The sequence below is a fragment of the Echinops telfairi genome, unplaced genomic scaffold (assembly GCF_000313985.2).
Source record: "Echinops telfairi isolate 266 unplaced genomic scaffold, ASM31398v2 ScPeMD7_443;HRSCAF=831, whole genome shotgun sequence".
Classification (NCBI taxonomy): Eukaryota; Metazoa; Chordata; class Mammalia; order Afrosoricida; family Tenrecidae; genus Echinops; species Echinops telfairi.
Window position 1 is genome coordinate 25,350,642 of NW_022104341.1, and position 16,634 is coordinate 25,367,275.

Consider the following 16,634-nt stretch of genomic DNA (forward strand, 5'->3'; position numbering starts at 1 on the left):
ACCTTGGTGTCCCCCAAGACTGTGGTCCTCACCCCTCAGGCCCAGGGAAGCATTCCCTCCAGGCGTTTGGTTGCAGCTAAGCCACTGGCATAACTCGGCTCCCTGTGTGTCCCACAACATCATGGCTGTGTTGGCAGCAAGGCGAATACGTGAGCACAAACATCCTTGGTCAAACCCACATCTGTTCCTGGACCCACGCACTCCTGCTCTCCCTTCCACACCTGTGCAGCCCTGGTGGCTGAAGCGTTTTGTGAGGGGCCTCTGTGGGGCTCCCAGGCCAGGGCCTAGTAGTTGTTTATCTAGCTGGAACTTACCAGAAGTGGAAGGAAGAAGAAAGCGGATAGCCAAGGTCATCTCTGCTGACCAAGAGAACTCAATAATTGCACCGCTGGTGACGATCCGAGGCTGCGGTGGCCAAGTGCCCGGACACTGGGTGCCATAATACAGAAATGTGTTCTCCCACCACTCTGGAGGCTAGAGGTTGGAAATCAAGGTGTTGGCCCAGTCATGCGGTCCTGGAGGCTCTAAGGAAGAGCTGCCTTGCCTCGTCCCGCTTCTGGTTGCCCCAGGTGTTTTTCGGCCTTGGCACAATCTGTGAGTCTATGGATCTTCGCCTCTTGTCATAAGGACAGAGGAGCCTTGGTGGCACTGCAGGTTAGGTGTCAGGCTGCTGACAGCAAGTCCACGGCAACCCCCCACCCCCACCCCCCGCTAGCCGCTCCACAGGACATAGATGCACTTGCCTGCCCCTGTCAAGAAACCCCAAATTAGGTCAATGTGAGTTGGAATCCCAGTGGGCTTGATTTGTTTTGTTTTTTAAATAAGGGTAACTGGTCCAGTAAAACCTCATGTTGACTAATTACATCTCACTACTCACTCACTCACTCACTCACTGACTCCCTGAGTCAGTGCCATCGATCGATGCTGACGCAGAGTGACCCTATAGGACAGAGTAGAACTGCCCCTGTGGGTTTCTGAGACTGCACTTGATAGGAGTCAGCAGCCCCACCTTTCTCCGGAGGAGCGGCCAGTGGCTTCCCACTTAGACCTTGTGGGCTGCAGCTATGCCTCCATGGCTCCTACATCTAAAAGAGGATATTCCCAAATAAGGTCACAATCACAGGTTCTGGGGTTAGGACTCCAGTGAAGCATGCTTGGGGGATACAATTCCACTCTTAGCAGACAGGCCCGCCTCTGGGAGGGGAAAGGCGGGGCGGGGGTTCAGGTAGTACGGGAATCCCCTGAAGTTCAATGGGAAGTATCTCAAGTATGTGCATTTTGTTCCCGGAGCAGAGTTCGTGGTTTTCATAGAATCTCAAAGAGGGTTCAGACCGCCAGAAAGTCTGACTCTGTTTGAGAGGTTGGAAGTGTGCCCTGTGCGCCTGTTCATTTAATTCCTCCCTGCTGCTGAAAATAGAGGCTGGACCATGTATAATTTAAGATTTCTGGGATGATACCAGGAAACAAGGCGGCGGTGGTGTGGTGTGCAAGGGGCAGGACAGTACGAGACAGCATGAGATCAGGGCTAAGGTGCTCACCCACTCTGGGCTACCATATTGGACGGTCTCGTTCTAATGGCCAGTTAGTGGGGCAGATTTGTAGGGCAGAGGAACATCCAGTTCAGTAGAGACAAGCCTCTTTGTTTCCAGGTAGCAGATCAGTACCCCTTCCAGACAACATTGAGCCGCTCTGCTCTGATCCCCTTGCCGAATCTGGGGGAAGCCGTGGGCCTGAGGCTGTGCTACAAGCCCTCTACCTGCAGCGTCTGTGCTCAGCAGTGCCCGTGAATGAATGCTTGGTCCACAGCCCCCTGCCGTGTGCAGCGGCCTGGGGCCCCTCGCACGTTCCCTTTGGGATCAGGAAGTAAATCGAATGTGCACAGAGGAAGTAGTGTTGCCTTGTTTGGGGCAGCTTCTGTGGCAGCTTTGTCCGGCGTGAAGAAGTGGCCTCTTCCCCGAAAATCTCCCCCTTCCTCTCTGGAGAGAGTGTCCTTTCCCTTTTGTGTGAGCTCTGTGTTTTGAGACCCCCCCACTGTGCCTCCTGGTTTGTTGGGTTCAGGATCACTTAGGGCAACGGGGTCACCCGATTCATCACAGTAGCAAAATGAGAGTGATGACGTAGCAACGGAAATAATTTTATGGTTGGGGGTCACCACCCTATGAGGGAGGCACTGTATCAAATAAAGGGCCGCGGCACGAGGAAGGTTAAGAGCATCAACTTAGGGGGCAGGCAGGTACCTGGGAAAGGGTTGAGAAGCAGTTATTCCAAAACCTCTTCCCAGGCACTGACCACTCTGCACCGGCAGGGGGCATCCTCAGAGATTAGGTTCTCTGTCATCTGTGGAGGAACCCTGTTGGTGTTGTTGGTTACACATTGGGCTGCTAACCACAAGGTCAACAGTTGGAAACCACCAGCCGCTCCATGGGAGAATGATGCGACTTTCTCCTCTCCTAAAGAGTTACAGTCTTGGAAAGCCACGGGGATTTCATAGGGTGTCTGTGAGTCGGAACTGACTCAATGGCAGTGAGTTTGGGTGTGTTTATACTAGGCTAGTGCCTGACGAAGTGGGTCCCAATACCAGGTTAATCTGTACCTAGTTCCTGGAGCCTCGCAGGCCATGGTAGAATTCTCACGTCCCATGTGGAAGACCTGTTGCTATGGTGACTTGATCAGGGTTCAGCAGGATTTTCACACAAACAGATAGGCAGAAAGGCCTGGCCATCTATGCCCAGAACGTAGCCAATGGAAGCCCTATGGGTCATAGTGGCCTGATCGTGGGGATGGTGCAGGACTGGACTGGATTCACTCCATAGTCCGTGGGTTCCCCATGCGTCAGAGGGCTGGCGGGATGGCAGCTCACTGCTACAGTGTTCCCAGCCTGACTTCCTGGTTCATGAAAGCTGCCTTTTGTTTTCAGGAAGTTAGATCCCGGGGGTTTAGGACCGAAAAACCAGGAAGCCATGCTGCGCTTTCTGGGGGATAAAGACGTTCGGGGGTCAGTGGGTTTGGGTCATGGTGGCTGGTGTCTGTTCACTGTGGGGTTGACCTGACATGTTTATACCAGTGGCTCCTGCACACAAGGCTTGATTCTTTGATTCTGGGGGGGCTTTGGTGAGGGGAGCTGGTGCCGGTGCAATGTGTTCTTGGTCATCCTGAGCAGTGGAAAGCAGGTGTCTGACTGGCTGACTAGTATAGCTTTGTTCCCACAGACCCTACCGCTGCCCTGTGCCATGTCAAAGGGACTGCCTCTGATCTTCTGGGAGGGTGCTGGGCGGAGGGTGCTTGGGAAAAGAGCTTCTCTCTCTCTCTCTCTCTCAGCCGAGCCCTGCTGAGGGGCTGCTGCCATTAGGAAGCATGTGCCTGTGAAGATGGCTGACAGGCAGCTCCCGTTTCTATGGTTACTCAATAGCGCAGGTTAATATTCGGGCTGATGGAGGAAAAATTGACATTGAAGTCAAAGCTTGCGCAAGGGGCCTCCCCCTCACCTCCTTTAACCGCCTCCCCTCCACCTGCCCGCCCGGTGGGATGTGCAACAATTGTCCTAGGCCTACGGGAATTCCCTCCAAGGGTCCAACTGACTGCCCCAGCTTTTCACAGGTGCTTCCTGGGCGGCGGTTTCATGAATCCATTAAGAAGCGATACTCCGTGTGACCAGAGGGGGTCGCTGGCGAGCGCCTGGCAAGTCCTTTCCCGAGTTCAGCGCTGCGGTCCGCCCCTCCCTCTCCATCCTTGCGATTGCACAGTCGGTGGTGGAACCTTGAAGCCGATTCTAACTCATGGCGACCCCAGGTAACCGGTGGGCGTCCGATTCCCTAGGCGATCATCCGTACGGAAGCCCATATGTACTCCCTACCGTCGCCTGGCTGGTTAGGTTCACAGCGGAGCACTTAACCACTACACCAGTGAGGCTCCCTGGGATTGTCCTAGGCACTGAACTCCGACCCCAGAAGGGCCTGGCGTTTAGGAACCCCTGAATCCAAAGTTGATTGGTCCTAAAACACACTTACCAAATCCTCAAAATGTGACCCCAGACCATGGCCTTTTTCACGGGGACTGTGTAACAGGTTTAATTCTAAAACGTTGCCAAAAGACATCTCTTACTGGGGGCCAGGGCATCAGTTTGTTTACATGTGATCCGGGGCTCCGAAATCAAAGGCTGGAGTCCCTGGCCCATGGTCTGCCGGCTGTTCTGGTCCTTGTCACTAGAACAGAATGATAATTGTGGTGGGCGTGTGTGTGTGTGTGTGTGTGTGTGTGTGTGTGTGTAGGGGCGATCAGTGTGGGTAGGATGCATTTAGAAGCATAACAAGCCGGTGAAGGGCACTTTGCTAATTCATGCCATTATCATCTTTGGTTGCAATAGCAACATGTTATTTTAGTCTCTCTCCTTGGCTGTTTCAGGAGAAAATTGATTAAAACCTTTGAGTGCTCCTTCAGGAAAAAAAAATTGGGCATGGAACAACAATAAAAGGTGCTTTTAGGAAACAGTTACCTAATCAGATTAGTTCATGTTTTAGTCCTGACGGCAAGGATTCTTGGGGATTTGGGGGACATTTTTTAGAATAAACAGGAAGAGCCTCAGGTGGCAAGAGCTGTGACCTGAATGCCTTTTGGGTTTGCTTTTGCCCTGGCTCTGAGCCCTGACTACAGAATTCTATGTAATTTATATGTCTGTGTATTTGCATATTGATTTTCAGGCATGCATTTCACTCAGGATTTGGGGGTGGGGGCGGGGCAGAGCATCCAGAATGCACTCCACTAACTTGTCTAGGGGAATTTCTGTGCCGGATTGAGTGAAGGGCTTATACACACACACACACACACACACACACACACAATGCCCCGCCCCCTCCACCCCCGCCCCTCGGCCCCATGAGGTTTTCCTAGCCTCGCAGGGAATCTTTTTTTTTTTTTTTTCAGCTTGGAGAAGCTTAGCTGACCAGTTTGGGTCCATCCTGCTTTCTAGGACTGGGCTCCATAGGGTCTTCAGTGGCTAGTTTGGGGGTGGGGAGGGGGCAGGGCAGGCTTTTCTTCCTAGGTACCTGAAACCTTTGGTTAGCTGTCGCACTTGGTAACCCTTTGTTGGACCAGGGCCTGAAGGAGTTTGTTATTTCCTGCCCAGTAGCAGGTGAAAAGCAGGCCCTTTGCCTGCTTGGTGAGTCATAGGACTCGGGCACTGTGAACGTAGAGCTCCCGTGTGTATTTAACCTTTGAACTGCGTCTAAAGAGAAGAGGGCCCACAGAGAAACCTCTTCCCCCTGGATATGGTACCTGCACCTTGTAGGACAGTGGAGCCACCAGCTGGTCCCTCCTCCACAGGGACCTTCCAGCTCACAAACCTTTTTGAGTTCGTCTCCCCGCCTTGGGGCTTGCGTCCAGGTTCTCAGGTGGCAACTGCCCATCTGCTCTCTAAAATCACGACTTTGATGAGGAGAGGGAGGGAGTGGGGGAGGAAGCCCTTCTCCCGCAGACCCTTCGTACTCTGCCCCCACCCTCAGCCCGTTTGTTCTGCTGAGTGTCTGCTCCTGCCTGTGGGAGTGAGCCGGGGCCTCCCATCCCTCGGCTGAGCCCGTGTGAGCTCACTGGCCATTGAACAGTTTCCTATTTTCCAAGCTGACGTGACCTCACCCAGGGGCCAGGTCGCCTGGGGATGTGATAGTAATCCTGCTGGATGTTTCTCATACCTCCCTCAGGCCCATCTGCCGGGCTCTTCCCAGCCGGCCGGCGGAAGAGGCCCTGTTTTTCTCCCGTGCAAGTTTCTGCCTGCGTGAGGTTTTCCAGGCAGCTTTAAGACACATTCCATCTCGGAGTGGCGGAGGCCACCGCAGGTTAATCTTTGGCACCGTGGGGAGGGCAGAGCCGCAGGCAGAATGTGGGTTTGATAGAAAAGGGGGAAAGAAAAGAAAAAAGCCGTCGCTGTGCATCCACTGTCACTAGGCAGAAAGAAGACGAGCAGTTCCTTTCCCCGAAGGTGTCGGGGCTCCGGGTTGGGGGCTCCGGGTTGGGGGCAAGGCCTCCGCCACCAGGGGAATCGGGAAAAGCCAAGTTTGGCTGCTCTGGACGGAAGCTTCATGTGCCAGGTCTGGGTTAGGCAGTGTGGATAACGTGAAGTTGGGTGATTACCGTGAGGATGTTAAAGGGCCAGAGGGGAGGGGGCAGACAAGGGAGCTGGGTCAGAGGAGGGTACGCAGCCTGCCCCCTCATACTCCCAACAGACTCTGGCGAGGTGGGGAGGGGGGGTGGGAATTCAGGGTGTTTGCTGACAGACGTACTAATTAAACACCAAAGGCAAAACTGCTTTGCCAGTAGTGAGCTCTGGGCCAACGTTATCAGCTGCAAACTGGCTGCCAGAAGCCACCTAATTAAAAGCAAACAGCACTGGGGGTGGGCGGGAGAGAGTGGGGCAGAGACACTGCCCCAGGTTCCTAGGACTTCCCTGGATTGCTCCCAGGGGAGCGTCACCCCCTGGTCACTTTGAGGCCACCGCCTTTCCTCAAAGGAGTCTCTGTCTGCTGACAAGGTGGGGCGATGTGTACAACCTCCCTGCTGCCATCCGCCTCCCAGGTGCTGGCCTGACCAGTGCACACACCAAGCCTCTCAGAACTGAGGGCAGGGGCGCTTTCTGCCCCAGAAGGATGAGCTGCCTGGGGGGTGGGGGGGTGTTAGTGATTGCTGCAGGGTCTCTAAACTGAGGGGCCAGCTAAAGCCCAGAGCCGCTGCTAAGACGGGTTAGAATTTCATCAGCAAGCAAGGCTGGTCACATGAGAGTTTCTGGCACTGCGTGCATGGCAGGCTGGACACCAGTCAGCCAGAATTGAGCGAGTGCATCGGGTTGGCTTCAGCTGAGGGAAAAGTCCCAGACTGGCCTGGGAGAAAGAGCCTGCTCCCTCCGGGCCAGCCAGCCGGCAGCTGTGGACAGGACTGGGGCTGCTGCCCCAAGCCCCTTCCTTTGCACCCCAAGGAGAGTGTGTGGTGCCTGAAAGGAGGATTAAAGATGCCTAAGGAATGCAGTGCTCTCCACGCCCTCTCCGCAGCCCTGTGCTGCTTCTATCACCGCAAGGCTCTCTTTGGAGGCAAGGTAGGTGTGGTTTTGAGATAAGAGATGCCTAGGATTCTTTGGGGGTGGGGGTAGGGGGAACTTAAAAGTTTTCCTTTTCTAAAGGAGAATAAGAGAAAACAACAACAACAAAAGTTAGCCTCCAGCTGGCCATAAAAAAACCGTGGTGCTTTCTCTGACCCAGCAATGCTGTTTCCGTGGGAACAGAACAGGGATCCAGGGCGCTAGCTCCCTCCGGGCTTGGGGATGAAGCTGTCAGAGTACCCTCCATCCCCTGGGACTGAGCGCTTATGTCCACTGCTTCTCCCTTCCTCTCTCGGTCCTCCCCACGGTGAGGCGGTGGAGACCCGTTTTCTGCCTGACCTGCCCGCGAGGCAGGAGAGGACAACAGAATCGAACTCTTTTCCACCCTGACCAGGTCCCGCAGTGTCTCGGGTTCAGAGCTGTGTCTCCCTCGCTCCCATCTAACCTTCATTACAAGGCGCTGGTGCCAGAGGTCTTGCGTCCTGTGTCAATACACTATTGTGATGGGAACATCCCGGGGACTTGAAAGGGGCTCATTCAAGTGCAGGCCTGCCTGTGACTCGCAAAAGAATGGAAATTCAGGCTGGCGCTTGTTGAGCTGGGGGCTTGCTGGCCCCAGAGACTTCCCGTCGGCCCCAGCGTGTCTGTGGGCCTCCGTTCTTCCCTGGGAAACAGGAGGCTCCACGCTCCCAAGAATTCTTCACACACTGATGAGGGCCCGGCTCTCTCTCCTGGGGACTGATCTGCTCACTGCAATGGGAAAAGTGATGGTTCGGGTGTTCTGCCTGTTCCTCCTTAACAAGGCTGTAAAAAAACAAAAACAACTCTCAGGAAAAGTGCTTATTACCCGAGAAGGCCCTGCCATCACGGTGGAAACAGACACTCGGAATGAGGAGAGGCCGGGCTTCCCCTGCTGCCTGGCCCACTCTAGTTAGAAAGGAGGCTTCTAACCTCCCCTAATGAGCATTTCTGTCTCGAGGTCGAGAAATTGGGAGGAGGATGCATAACTGCTCATCAGCCCAATCTGCCCTCCCTGACTTAAGAGCCCTTTTCTGTCCTCCAGCCCAGTGGGAGGGGCGGGGGGGATGTGAGGAGGACCCTGTGCTTTCTGACCTGAAAATGGACCGGCCAGAGGAAGTCACGTCATTAGCAGCATTTCAAAGCTGTGTAAGACAGACCAAGTGGCCCCAAGGGGACCATGCACTTCAGGGGCTGGCAGAAGGCGCCCCTTCTAGTGGGAATTCTGCTGCCGCAAAGTCCGAGGAGACGGCTTTGAGGTGGTAGCACAATGTTTAAGCGTTCAGCTGCTAACCAGGAAGTGGGTAGGCCAGACCTGCCCCGGGGGTCCGAGGCCCGGTGACCTGGCAGCCTAGGAAACACTAACAACAGGGCAATTTTCCGCCACCACAGGGCACCCAGCCGCCACTACCCCAAACGGGAAGTCAAGCGTAGATTCCCGCCGCAACCTCCCCACCATGGCCATATATATGCCTGCCGGTGGTGGACTGTGGGTGGGCCCACGCGCCCCTGCAGCCATGTTCCCTACCCCACCCCCAGTTTGCAGCGGTCTTTGCAGAGCAGAGTGAGAGGGCCAGAAACAGCCCTTGGACCCCAGCCTGGGGTCCCCCCTCCTGCCCCCTCCAGGTGTTTCCCTGCCTCGCTTTGCTTAGCTCCCTGCCCCGGGGAAGAGCCCATGTGGATGTGGGGCATTGTGCTGCCCGCGTGGCCCCAGGGAGGACGCGGGCTCCCATTACTGACTTCCCCTCTAATGAGGGGGTTTCAGGTCTTGCCTCTCATAATTATTTTCTGTTGCAATTAGGGCTTCGAAATTAAATTCGGATTGATTGCTTGATAGTGAAGCGGAAATGAAGCTCAGCTTCTTGACCACCACGTTTGCTGCTGCTGTTGCTGCTCTTGGCTGGGTCCCTGACGCCCAAAATAACCCTGCGGTAGCCATGGTAACTTGCCATGTGGTCTAATCCATATCATCTCTGGAGAAAGTAGAATGTTATTAATAGTGTTTGTTGTATGGGGAGAAAACTAAAAATATAGAAGCGCTGTGGTTGGGGGGAGACCAGTCACGAGGGTGCTTGGGGAGATGCTAGGGTCTTATGGACAGAGGCCCCAGCGCTCTTGGTTTGGATGGTTCTCCCGGGGACCTGTGTGCCGTGGCCCCAGGAAGGGGTTAAGTAGGAGGCTGCAGCCGGAAAGGAGGACCAACGGGGTGCACAGGATGCTGTCCCTGGGGGGCGGTCGAGATGCGCTGTCCCAGCCATGTTTAGGGGCATGGCTGCCACATCCCAAGAGGGGTGTTCCCTCTGGGGAATCATTTTCCAAGACTAGGGGGGCGGTGACATAAGGAGAGGATGATCTTTAGGATGCACAGTGAGACAGATTTTCCATGGCGACGTGTAAGACCCACCACCTTGGGCACGGCACATGAAAGTCTGCGTCAGATGTAGCCCCGTGGATAGGACAAGGTCAGAGAATCCTGGCATTCCGAGCGCAGACGGCTTCCAGGACCTGAGCGCTCGCATATGTTGTCTCATCCAAGTCTCACAACGAGCTCCGTGGCTCTGGCAGGGCTACAGTGACCCCCTTCCCCAGAGGAGAAGCGAAGGCTGTGAAAAGTAACCCACCCAGAGGAGGTACAAATCAGATGCTCGTTCCTGGCGCCCGTGTCCTCTCGACTGCCCCACTTGAAGGCAGATGGAAGGTGGAACACGATGGTGTGGGATGCACGGACTCCTTACTCTGCACGTCAGTCGCACTCAAAAACTCCCTGCCATCCGGCGAGTCCGACGCACACAACCCTCTGCGACAGGGTAGAACTGCCCCGTGGGTTTCCGACCCTGCGACTCTTTACAGGAACAGAAAGCCTCATCTCTCTTCCGAGCGGCAGCGGGTGCTTCTGAACTGCAGAACCTTGCAGTGAGCAGCGGAACGCATAGCCCACCTTGCCACCAGGTCCCCCTTGGGGTAGCCCTTTTTAAATCGTCTTTTTTCGGTCCTGCGGGAGTTGAGCAGACAAAGGAGGGGCTGGTGTAGGGCAGGCGCTCTAGGCTGGGGAGCAGCCGACTGAGGAGTTGGAGGAAGAGGAAACTCTGCACTGAGAACCACAGCGGATCGGGGCTGAGGTCCATGAGGGGACTCAGTGGGCTCAGACTAAGGATTGTGTCTCACTAGCCAGGCGTCCCCAACCAGGAATCAACGAGGCCAATCGGAATTTAGCCTGGTTTCATCTTCAGTTCAACTTGGCAGTCAAGGATTGAGGGTTTTGGAATTGTCAGGCCTTTTCCAGGTGCTGGGAGCCCGGGGAGTAAGACCTTGTGCTTGTCCCCTAGAAGCCAGTTGGGAGGTAGACAGCAGCACCCTGCTTGGGAGACATCCTATAGATATTATCAACCTACTGAAAGAACACCCCAGTGGCCTGTTCTAAAGGGAATGCAGGCTGGCTGTGCAACGGTGAAGCACTTGGCTGTGACCCGAAAGAGCCCCCCAGTGGCTCCACGGGTGAGGCCATAAAGGAAACAGTCAAGGAAACCCGCTGGGACAGCCCCCTCTGTCCCATGGGTCACTGGGTCAGAACAGCAAAGACCGATCTCAAGGGTGGGCTCATGGGCTGCGGGTGACTTAACCCGGTCGGCTGCTGCCTGTTAAGTTAAAGCAAGGCCACCCAGAGGCACTCGGAGGAGAGGCCCGGCAAGTGGCTCTGGAAAGGCCTTCGCTGGGAACCCCTTGGTTTACCCTACCTGCTGCACCGGGAGCAGTCTCTGCCCGAGTTGGTGCTAGATTCCTCACCCCCTGCAGACAGAACTTGCTTGACAGCATAGTGGGGAGCATTTCTGGAGGCAAATCTCACAGTCTTCTGGCCCCTAGGTTTTTTGTTTCATCTTGGTTTTCTCTTGTGGCTTGTGTTGTGGGCGGGGCAAAGGGACTCACGTCTGCTGCTCCCTAGGAAGGACAGATGTGGAGCGTGCCAGGGGCTCGAGAGACAGGGCCTACCTCACACCTTCCTGAAAGAGCAGTCAGAGTGGTGGGTGCAGGCCCCCCCCTCCTCCAGGCTACTCAGATCTGTATGTCCTCGTCCAGGGGCAGAGGGCTTGTGAGCGGGCAGCCACGGTTGTCAGAAAACCAGCTCTCGGACGTCTACTTTCTCGGACATGCTTCTGACACACCTGTAGTGGCCCAGTAATGGGAACTGTGTAACGTGTTTGCTCTATTGATTGTGGCCTTAAACCGGTTCACCGGCCCCACCCCTACTATCTTGAGTCTCTGAACCCAGTCATTGCAGCCTGGGTCTGCCCATCTGTCCTAAAGGCTGGACCCCAGGAGCTTGGTTTTATACCAAGTGCTTCTCTGGGGGGAGGGGGGGCTGCATGGGGGGAGGCCCTCCTGCTTGTCTTCCCTGCGGCCAGTCACATGGTCTGCTTGCTTTGCTGGGCCACTAGGGACACATCCCCACCCCGATGGCCTCCGAGGTCTTGTCAGTGGGGTGGTGCACACAGTTTTATGAGGTGGAAGAAGCCACCTGAGAAGCGTCTTCCCAGGTGACTCGGCCCCTCCCTGGGGGCTCAGACAACAACCCCCAAGAAAATCCACAGCCTTCACGTCAATACCTACAACCCTCCCGTGGGGTCTGCGACTGTGACTTTCGGAGCGTAAGAACGCCTCCTCTTTCTCCCACAGAGCGGCTGGTGGTTTCAAACTGCTAACTTCTGGTTAGCAAGCCAAAGAATAACCCACTATACCACCGCTAATTACTCCTTTATGTGTCCCCCCTCTCCTCCCCCCACCTCCAAAAAACCCAGGACAGCTTTTCTTGGGACACCTAAATGCATCCCTTTGGCACCCAGGGCCCAGGGCGTCCGGTTTCAGCATCAAGAGGAGGATGCACTGGACAAAACGCTGTGGCCCAGAGCCCTCTCTCTCTCAGGCTGGGCTGGAGCTTGGAAGCAGGCCCGGGCCTTGTTTTTGTTTTTGTTGGAGAGAACAGGGCTCCGGGAAGCAGAACAGGACTGGGGTCCTGGGAATGTTTGGTTAGTGGGTTCAGCACCCACAGCACCACAGAGAGATGGACTGTGCCCACCACTAAGAGGACCCCTGGGGAAAGGAAGCACCCACCACAGAGGCCTTCGCACAGCCACTGGGAGGAGAGGGCAAGACACAGAGGGCCAGGGCATCTTGCTTAAAGGTGCCCAAGACAGCCCTGGGGCCTCTTCTCCGATGGTTACCGTGGGTGTCCCTGGAACAGAAGCAGAGACTCAGGGATTTCCAGTCTCTGCCTACAGTCCCAGTAGCTAGCGCTGTGGTCTGGCTCTCGCCAGGAGAGTGTTTCAGCTTAGTTTTCTAGTGTATGGAAAAGCTATCGAACTCCAGGTCCGTGTGTGCTTTTGCAAAAGCCATTATGTTGGATGCCAAGAAAAACCCGCATGTCGGTGCTCTCTCTCGGCAGCACTGGTCACACTAGCCCAGAGGTGGACACAGCCAGAGTCCATTAGCAGATGAGCGGCCGGCACAGGGTGCTCTGTGCTCCCAGTGGAATGCTCCTCAGCCATCCAGAGAAACAGGCACACCTCGCGATCAAGCAGAACGCATTGGGACGTGGATGTTAGCCGATGGACTTAGGTTGAAATGTTCACCTTATCACATGGGAAGACTGGAGCAGGTGTGTCAGCTAAGAGGCAAGTGCTGATGGGTACACTGAAGAGCCCAGGGAGAGGAGCGGCCAGTGGGCAGAGGCCTGGAGGCAGCCAAAGGGATACTTCATCCTCAGAGGCTGGAGGAAGGAAGCAAGGATCAGAGTTGATAGTAGGGATAAGCTGTAGCTGTGGAGGCAGGCCGTGGGTGACAGAGAAAGAGCCTGTCTGATGGCCTCAGCTGCCCAGGGGAGTGAGAAACAAGATCTCATTCTGAGGGTTAAAAACGGACAGGGCAGGGCAGTGGGAGTGAACCCGCCCGGAGAAATGCCCCTTTAGAGTGCCCTGTGAGATGTAGATTGAAAGTGGTAGAGTTGATACTTGGCCAAAACCTAGCTTGTGATGAACCATCATTTTTATGGAGAGCTTACTCTGCACTTAGTACTGAGGTAAGTATAAGGCACTTTGTCCCAGAGCGGATTTCTAAGATAGCTGCTAGGCACGGTACTATTTTGGAGAGAGAGAATTTGGAAAGGCATTTCTTCCACTCCCGGCTCTTGGTAGGAGGGCCTGCCTTAGCTAGGAGCCCTGGTGACATCATGGTTGCTCGTTGGGCTGCTAACGGCAAGGTCAGCGGTTTAAAGTACCAGCTGCTCTGCAGGAGAGAGACGAGCCTTCTCCGTAAAGAGTTACCACCTTGGAGATCCCAGGGGCCGTTCTGCCTTGCCCCATGCAGTCGCTGGCAGTGAGTTTACAGGGGGTTTGCCGTAGCCAGAGTGGGTGGAGTCTGCCATTCCATTCTGTTACCGAGGGCGGTCTTGCTGCTGGGCCTGGTGATTAATATTCCCCTTGCATTATCTCACTTACCCCCTGGGTCAATCCTGGGCCACTGAGAAGTCACTTGAGGGTGCAATTTGAGGGAGCAAGGCAGTTTAGAGGGTGTCTTCATGGGTCTAGTGGAGGCTTTCTACCTCACCAGCCCAAGAAAGGACTGAGGGCAACCAGTGGCCTGGGGCCTTCCTCAGAAGTGCGGCTCTTCCATTTTCTCTCTGGGGGGACGGAGACCTGGGCGCTGCCTTCAGAGGGTGGCTTTTGGGTCGGCTTCGCTGCTGATCGCTTCAGGGAGTCGCCATCTAGATTTTATCTAGAAGGTACCCACGGGGGTTTTCTGCGGGCCAAGGTGTACACACACAATCGCATCGGGACTTCAGTTTGTCCCAAACCAGGGAACGCTGAGGCCCCTGGGATCTGAGCACTGCATGAGCCCCAGAATAAGTCATGTTTGGTCAGAGGGCAAGCAACCTGCCCGGCAAACACACTGAGCCACGGATGGAAGGAGAGCTCGCTGGTGGTGAATGAGCACTTGGTGTGATGAGTTGCTCCCAGGTGGGGGCAACTAACCTTCGCTGGCCGTGGATGCACGGCCTTTTGTCTCTCGGCCGGGCTCAGAGTGCAATCAGTCTCCTTCGGCGGCGGCGGCGAGAAATCATTTTCAGCCCCTGGGTGTTCCATCAAAATAGAACCCAGCTTCAAAAGCAATCGCTTCGTGATCCGGGTGAGATGGGAATGTGCGGAGGAGAGCGTGCCCAGCGAATGGGGCTAAAAGGTAGCAGGAGACCAACTTCAAAGGGAGCCTGGGGGCCGATGGGAATGATTCTCATGTAATTAGTTTGGCGGGTTGGCTTCCGTTACCGCGCTGCCTGCTTGAAGCTGCCAGTCTGCACACCGCACAGTTTTAATATCAGGCCTTTTCATTTGCACGCATGCACGCACGCGCGCGGAGGGAGCGTGCTAATGGGAACGTCTCAGAACCTTGATGATAGGCGAGGCGTTCCGCAGACAGGCCTTCCGTGTTGCCCGTCGCCGGGCCTCTTTTGATAAGGCTTTGAGAAGGTTTGATCACCAATCACATAGAGTCTCTTGGGCTTGGGTCTCTGAGGTTTTGACGCCGTTTTCCTGTCTGCGTGAGCATGCGGACCCATGAAAAGGAATCGGGCGCACAGGTGCCGGAAGAAGAAAAAGAAACATCTTAATTTAACAGCAAAGAGCCGGCCCATTCTCTATGGGGCACAAGTGACACTCTGGTGTGGGGGTGACCAGTGACACAGGTCTCATTACGGGTGGGGTGGGGGCAGGGATCAAAACTCATCCGCAGAATCTTTTCAGGAAAGGAGATTCTTTCTCTGGTGTGGAACCGTCTTAAGGGTTCATGAGAGCCCCGCCCCGCCATCCATTCCTTCCTGCTCCGCAGAGGCCGGCAGCCTGGCGGCCCCCCAGCAGGTAGGCCCACTGGGAGCCTGCTGGTCCGGCTTCTGGGGTCGGTTGCGCTCCCTCCTCTTCAAAGGTTTCATCTCCCCAAGGAGGCTGTCGCCCTGGCCAACGGCTGTGTGTTTCCTACCCCACATCTGCGTCTCCCTCAGCTCTGTCGGGAAAGGCAGGGTGGCCGGCAGACAGCAAAGGCTCTCTTCCCAGTGCCGTCCACCTGACGGCTCCTGCAGAACGCTGGGCAGCCGAGATGGGAAGGTGGCCACTGTGGCAGCTGAATAAGCTTTACCTTAACTAGTTAAAGGAGCAGCCCAGAGACCAGGGGCCAGTTGAGGCTTGAAGATCCTCATTTGCCAGGAGCCTGACCCCTAAACGGCCAAAGAGCCCTAGGTGACACACACAGGGCCTCTCTGCTAGCCCACAGTGTGCCTTTGTGGGAATTAGAACGACATACTTTCTTCTTAGATTAAAGTGCCTAGGTGGTATAGTAATTGGCTGCTAACCCCAAGGTCAGCAGTTCAAACCCAGCAGCCGCTCCATGGGAGACAGATGAGGCAGTCTACTCCAATAAAGATCCATAGGCTTGGAAATGCAAAGGAGCCATTCTACTCTGCCCTCTAGGGCCACTATGACATGATGGATATGGGTTTAGTTAAGACACTTTATTGCCATCTACCAGCAATGCTGTCTGTCATCAGCGCATACCTCTCTGATGGCTCTGTATGGAAGGCACCTTCTGAGAGGCAGTGTCATTGCACCGGACACATCCTGGGCCCATTGGCCATGCCACTGTGTCCCCCGTGGCAAGCCAGCCGGGCCAGCAGCAGTGTCCAATTGCTTGTGCTACCACTGGGTTGTAGGCACCAAATGGCAGATATAAAACTTGAATTTGAGGTCGTTGTTTTTGTTCTCCTGGCAGGCACTTTTATTTACAACATCAATAGTCCCTGAAGCAAAGACTGTGGCTTTAATCACAGTACTAGTGTAAGACACTGCATGTGTCTAGCCTAGCACGCACCCGAGAAAAGTAGTATTGGTGAATTCAAACCTTTTACCCTTTCTTGTTGGGTTACAATAGAATAGTTTTAGGCGAGCCACAAAGTCTGCTAGTGTCAGGTGAAAGTGGAAGGGAAGCCAATCTGGTAATTCTTTCATTACAAGACAGTAGGGTTGCCACAAATGCCATCCTTGTTGTTGTTTTTTTCTGTCCTTCTTAGCTTAAAATATCTGAGGGGATATATGCTAGAAGTTGCTGACCTTGAAGCTCTCGGAGAACTGGATTTTTTCTTTCTTTCGTTTTGCTTATTGGCAGGGTCAGAGCAGCAGAAGCAGTTGGGGCTTATTTACTCTTTGGGTCTGATCCATTCACGTGGGTCATCAATGGTAAAATACCAGCTAAGTCTCTAAGAATCCTTGATATACACTGGAATTTGGCTATTAGGGGTTCTAATGCTTGAAATTCAATAGAAGGCAGGGGTTCATTCTAAGGCTCATGGTTAGTAGCCTAAGTCTCCACTGAGCCTACTTTTTACGTAGATTCAAGGTGCTTCTAGATCAGCGGTTCTCAACCTGTGGGTCGCCCGATTCATAAGAGTAGCAAAATTTCAGTTATGAAATAGCAACAAAAATAGTTTTGTGGTTGGGGGGGG

At 54.7% G+C, this 16,634-nt stretch overlaps 1 protein-coding gene across 2 annotated transcripts in view; it reads left to right on the forward strand.

The window, feature by feature from the left end:
* The window catches only part of BCAR3 (BCAR3 adaptor protein, NSP family member), a 118,050-nt gene that overhangs the window by 65,535 nt on the left and 35,881 nt on the right, over nucleotides 1-16,634 (forward strand). Inside the window, exon 1 of one of the 2 annotated variants that reach the window (XM_045292071.1) lies at nucleotides 6,962-7,078. The exons of the other annotated variant lie outside the window; for it this stretch is intronic. Within the exon in view, the coding sequence (XP_045148006.1) occupies nucleotides 6,995-7,078 (84 nt within the window). The 5' untranslated portion in view covers nucleotides 6,962-6,994. Of the gene's footprint in view, nucleotides 1-6,961; nucleotides 7,079-16,634 lie in introns of those variants that run through there. 2 annotated transcript variants of the gene reach the window in all.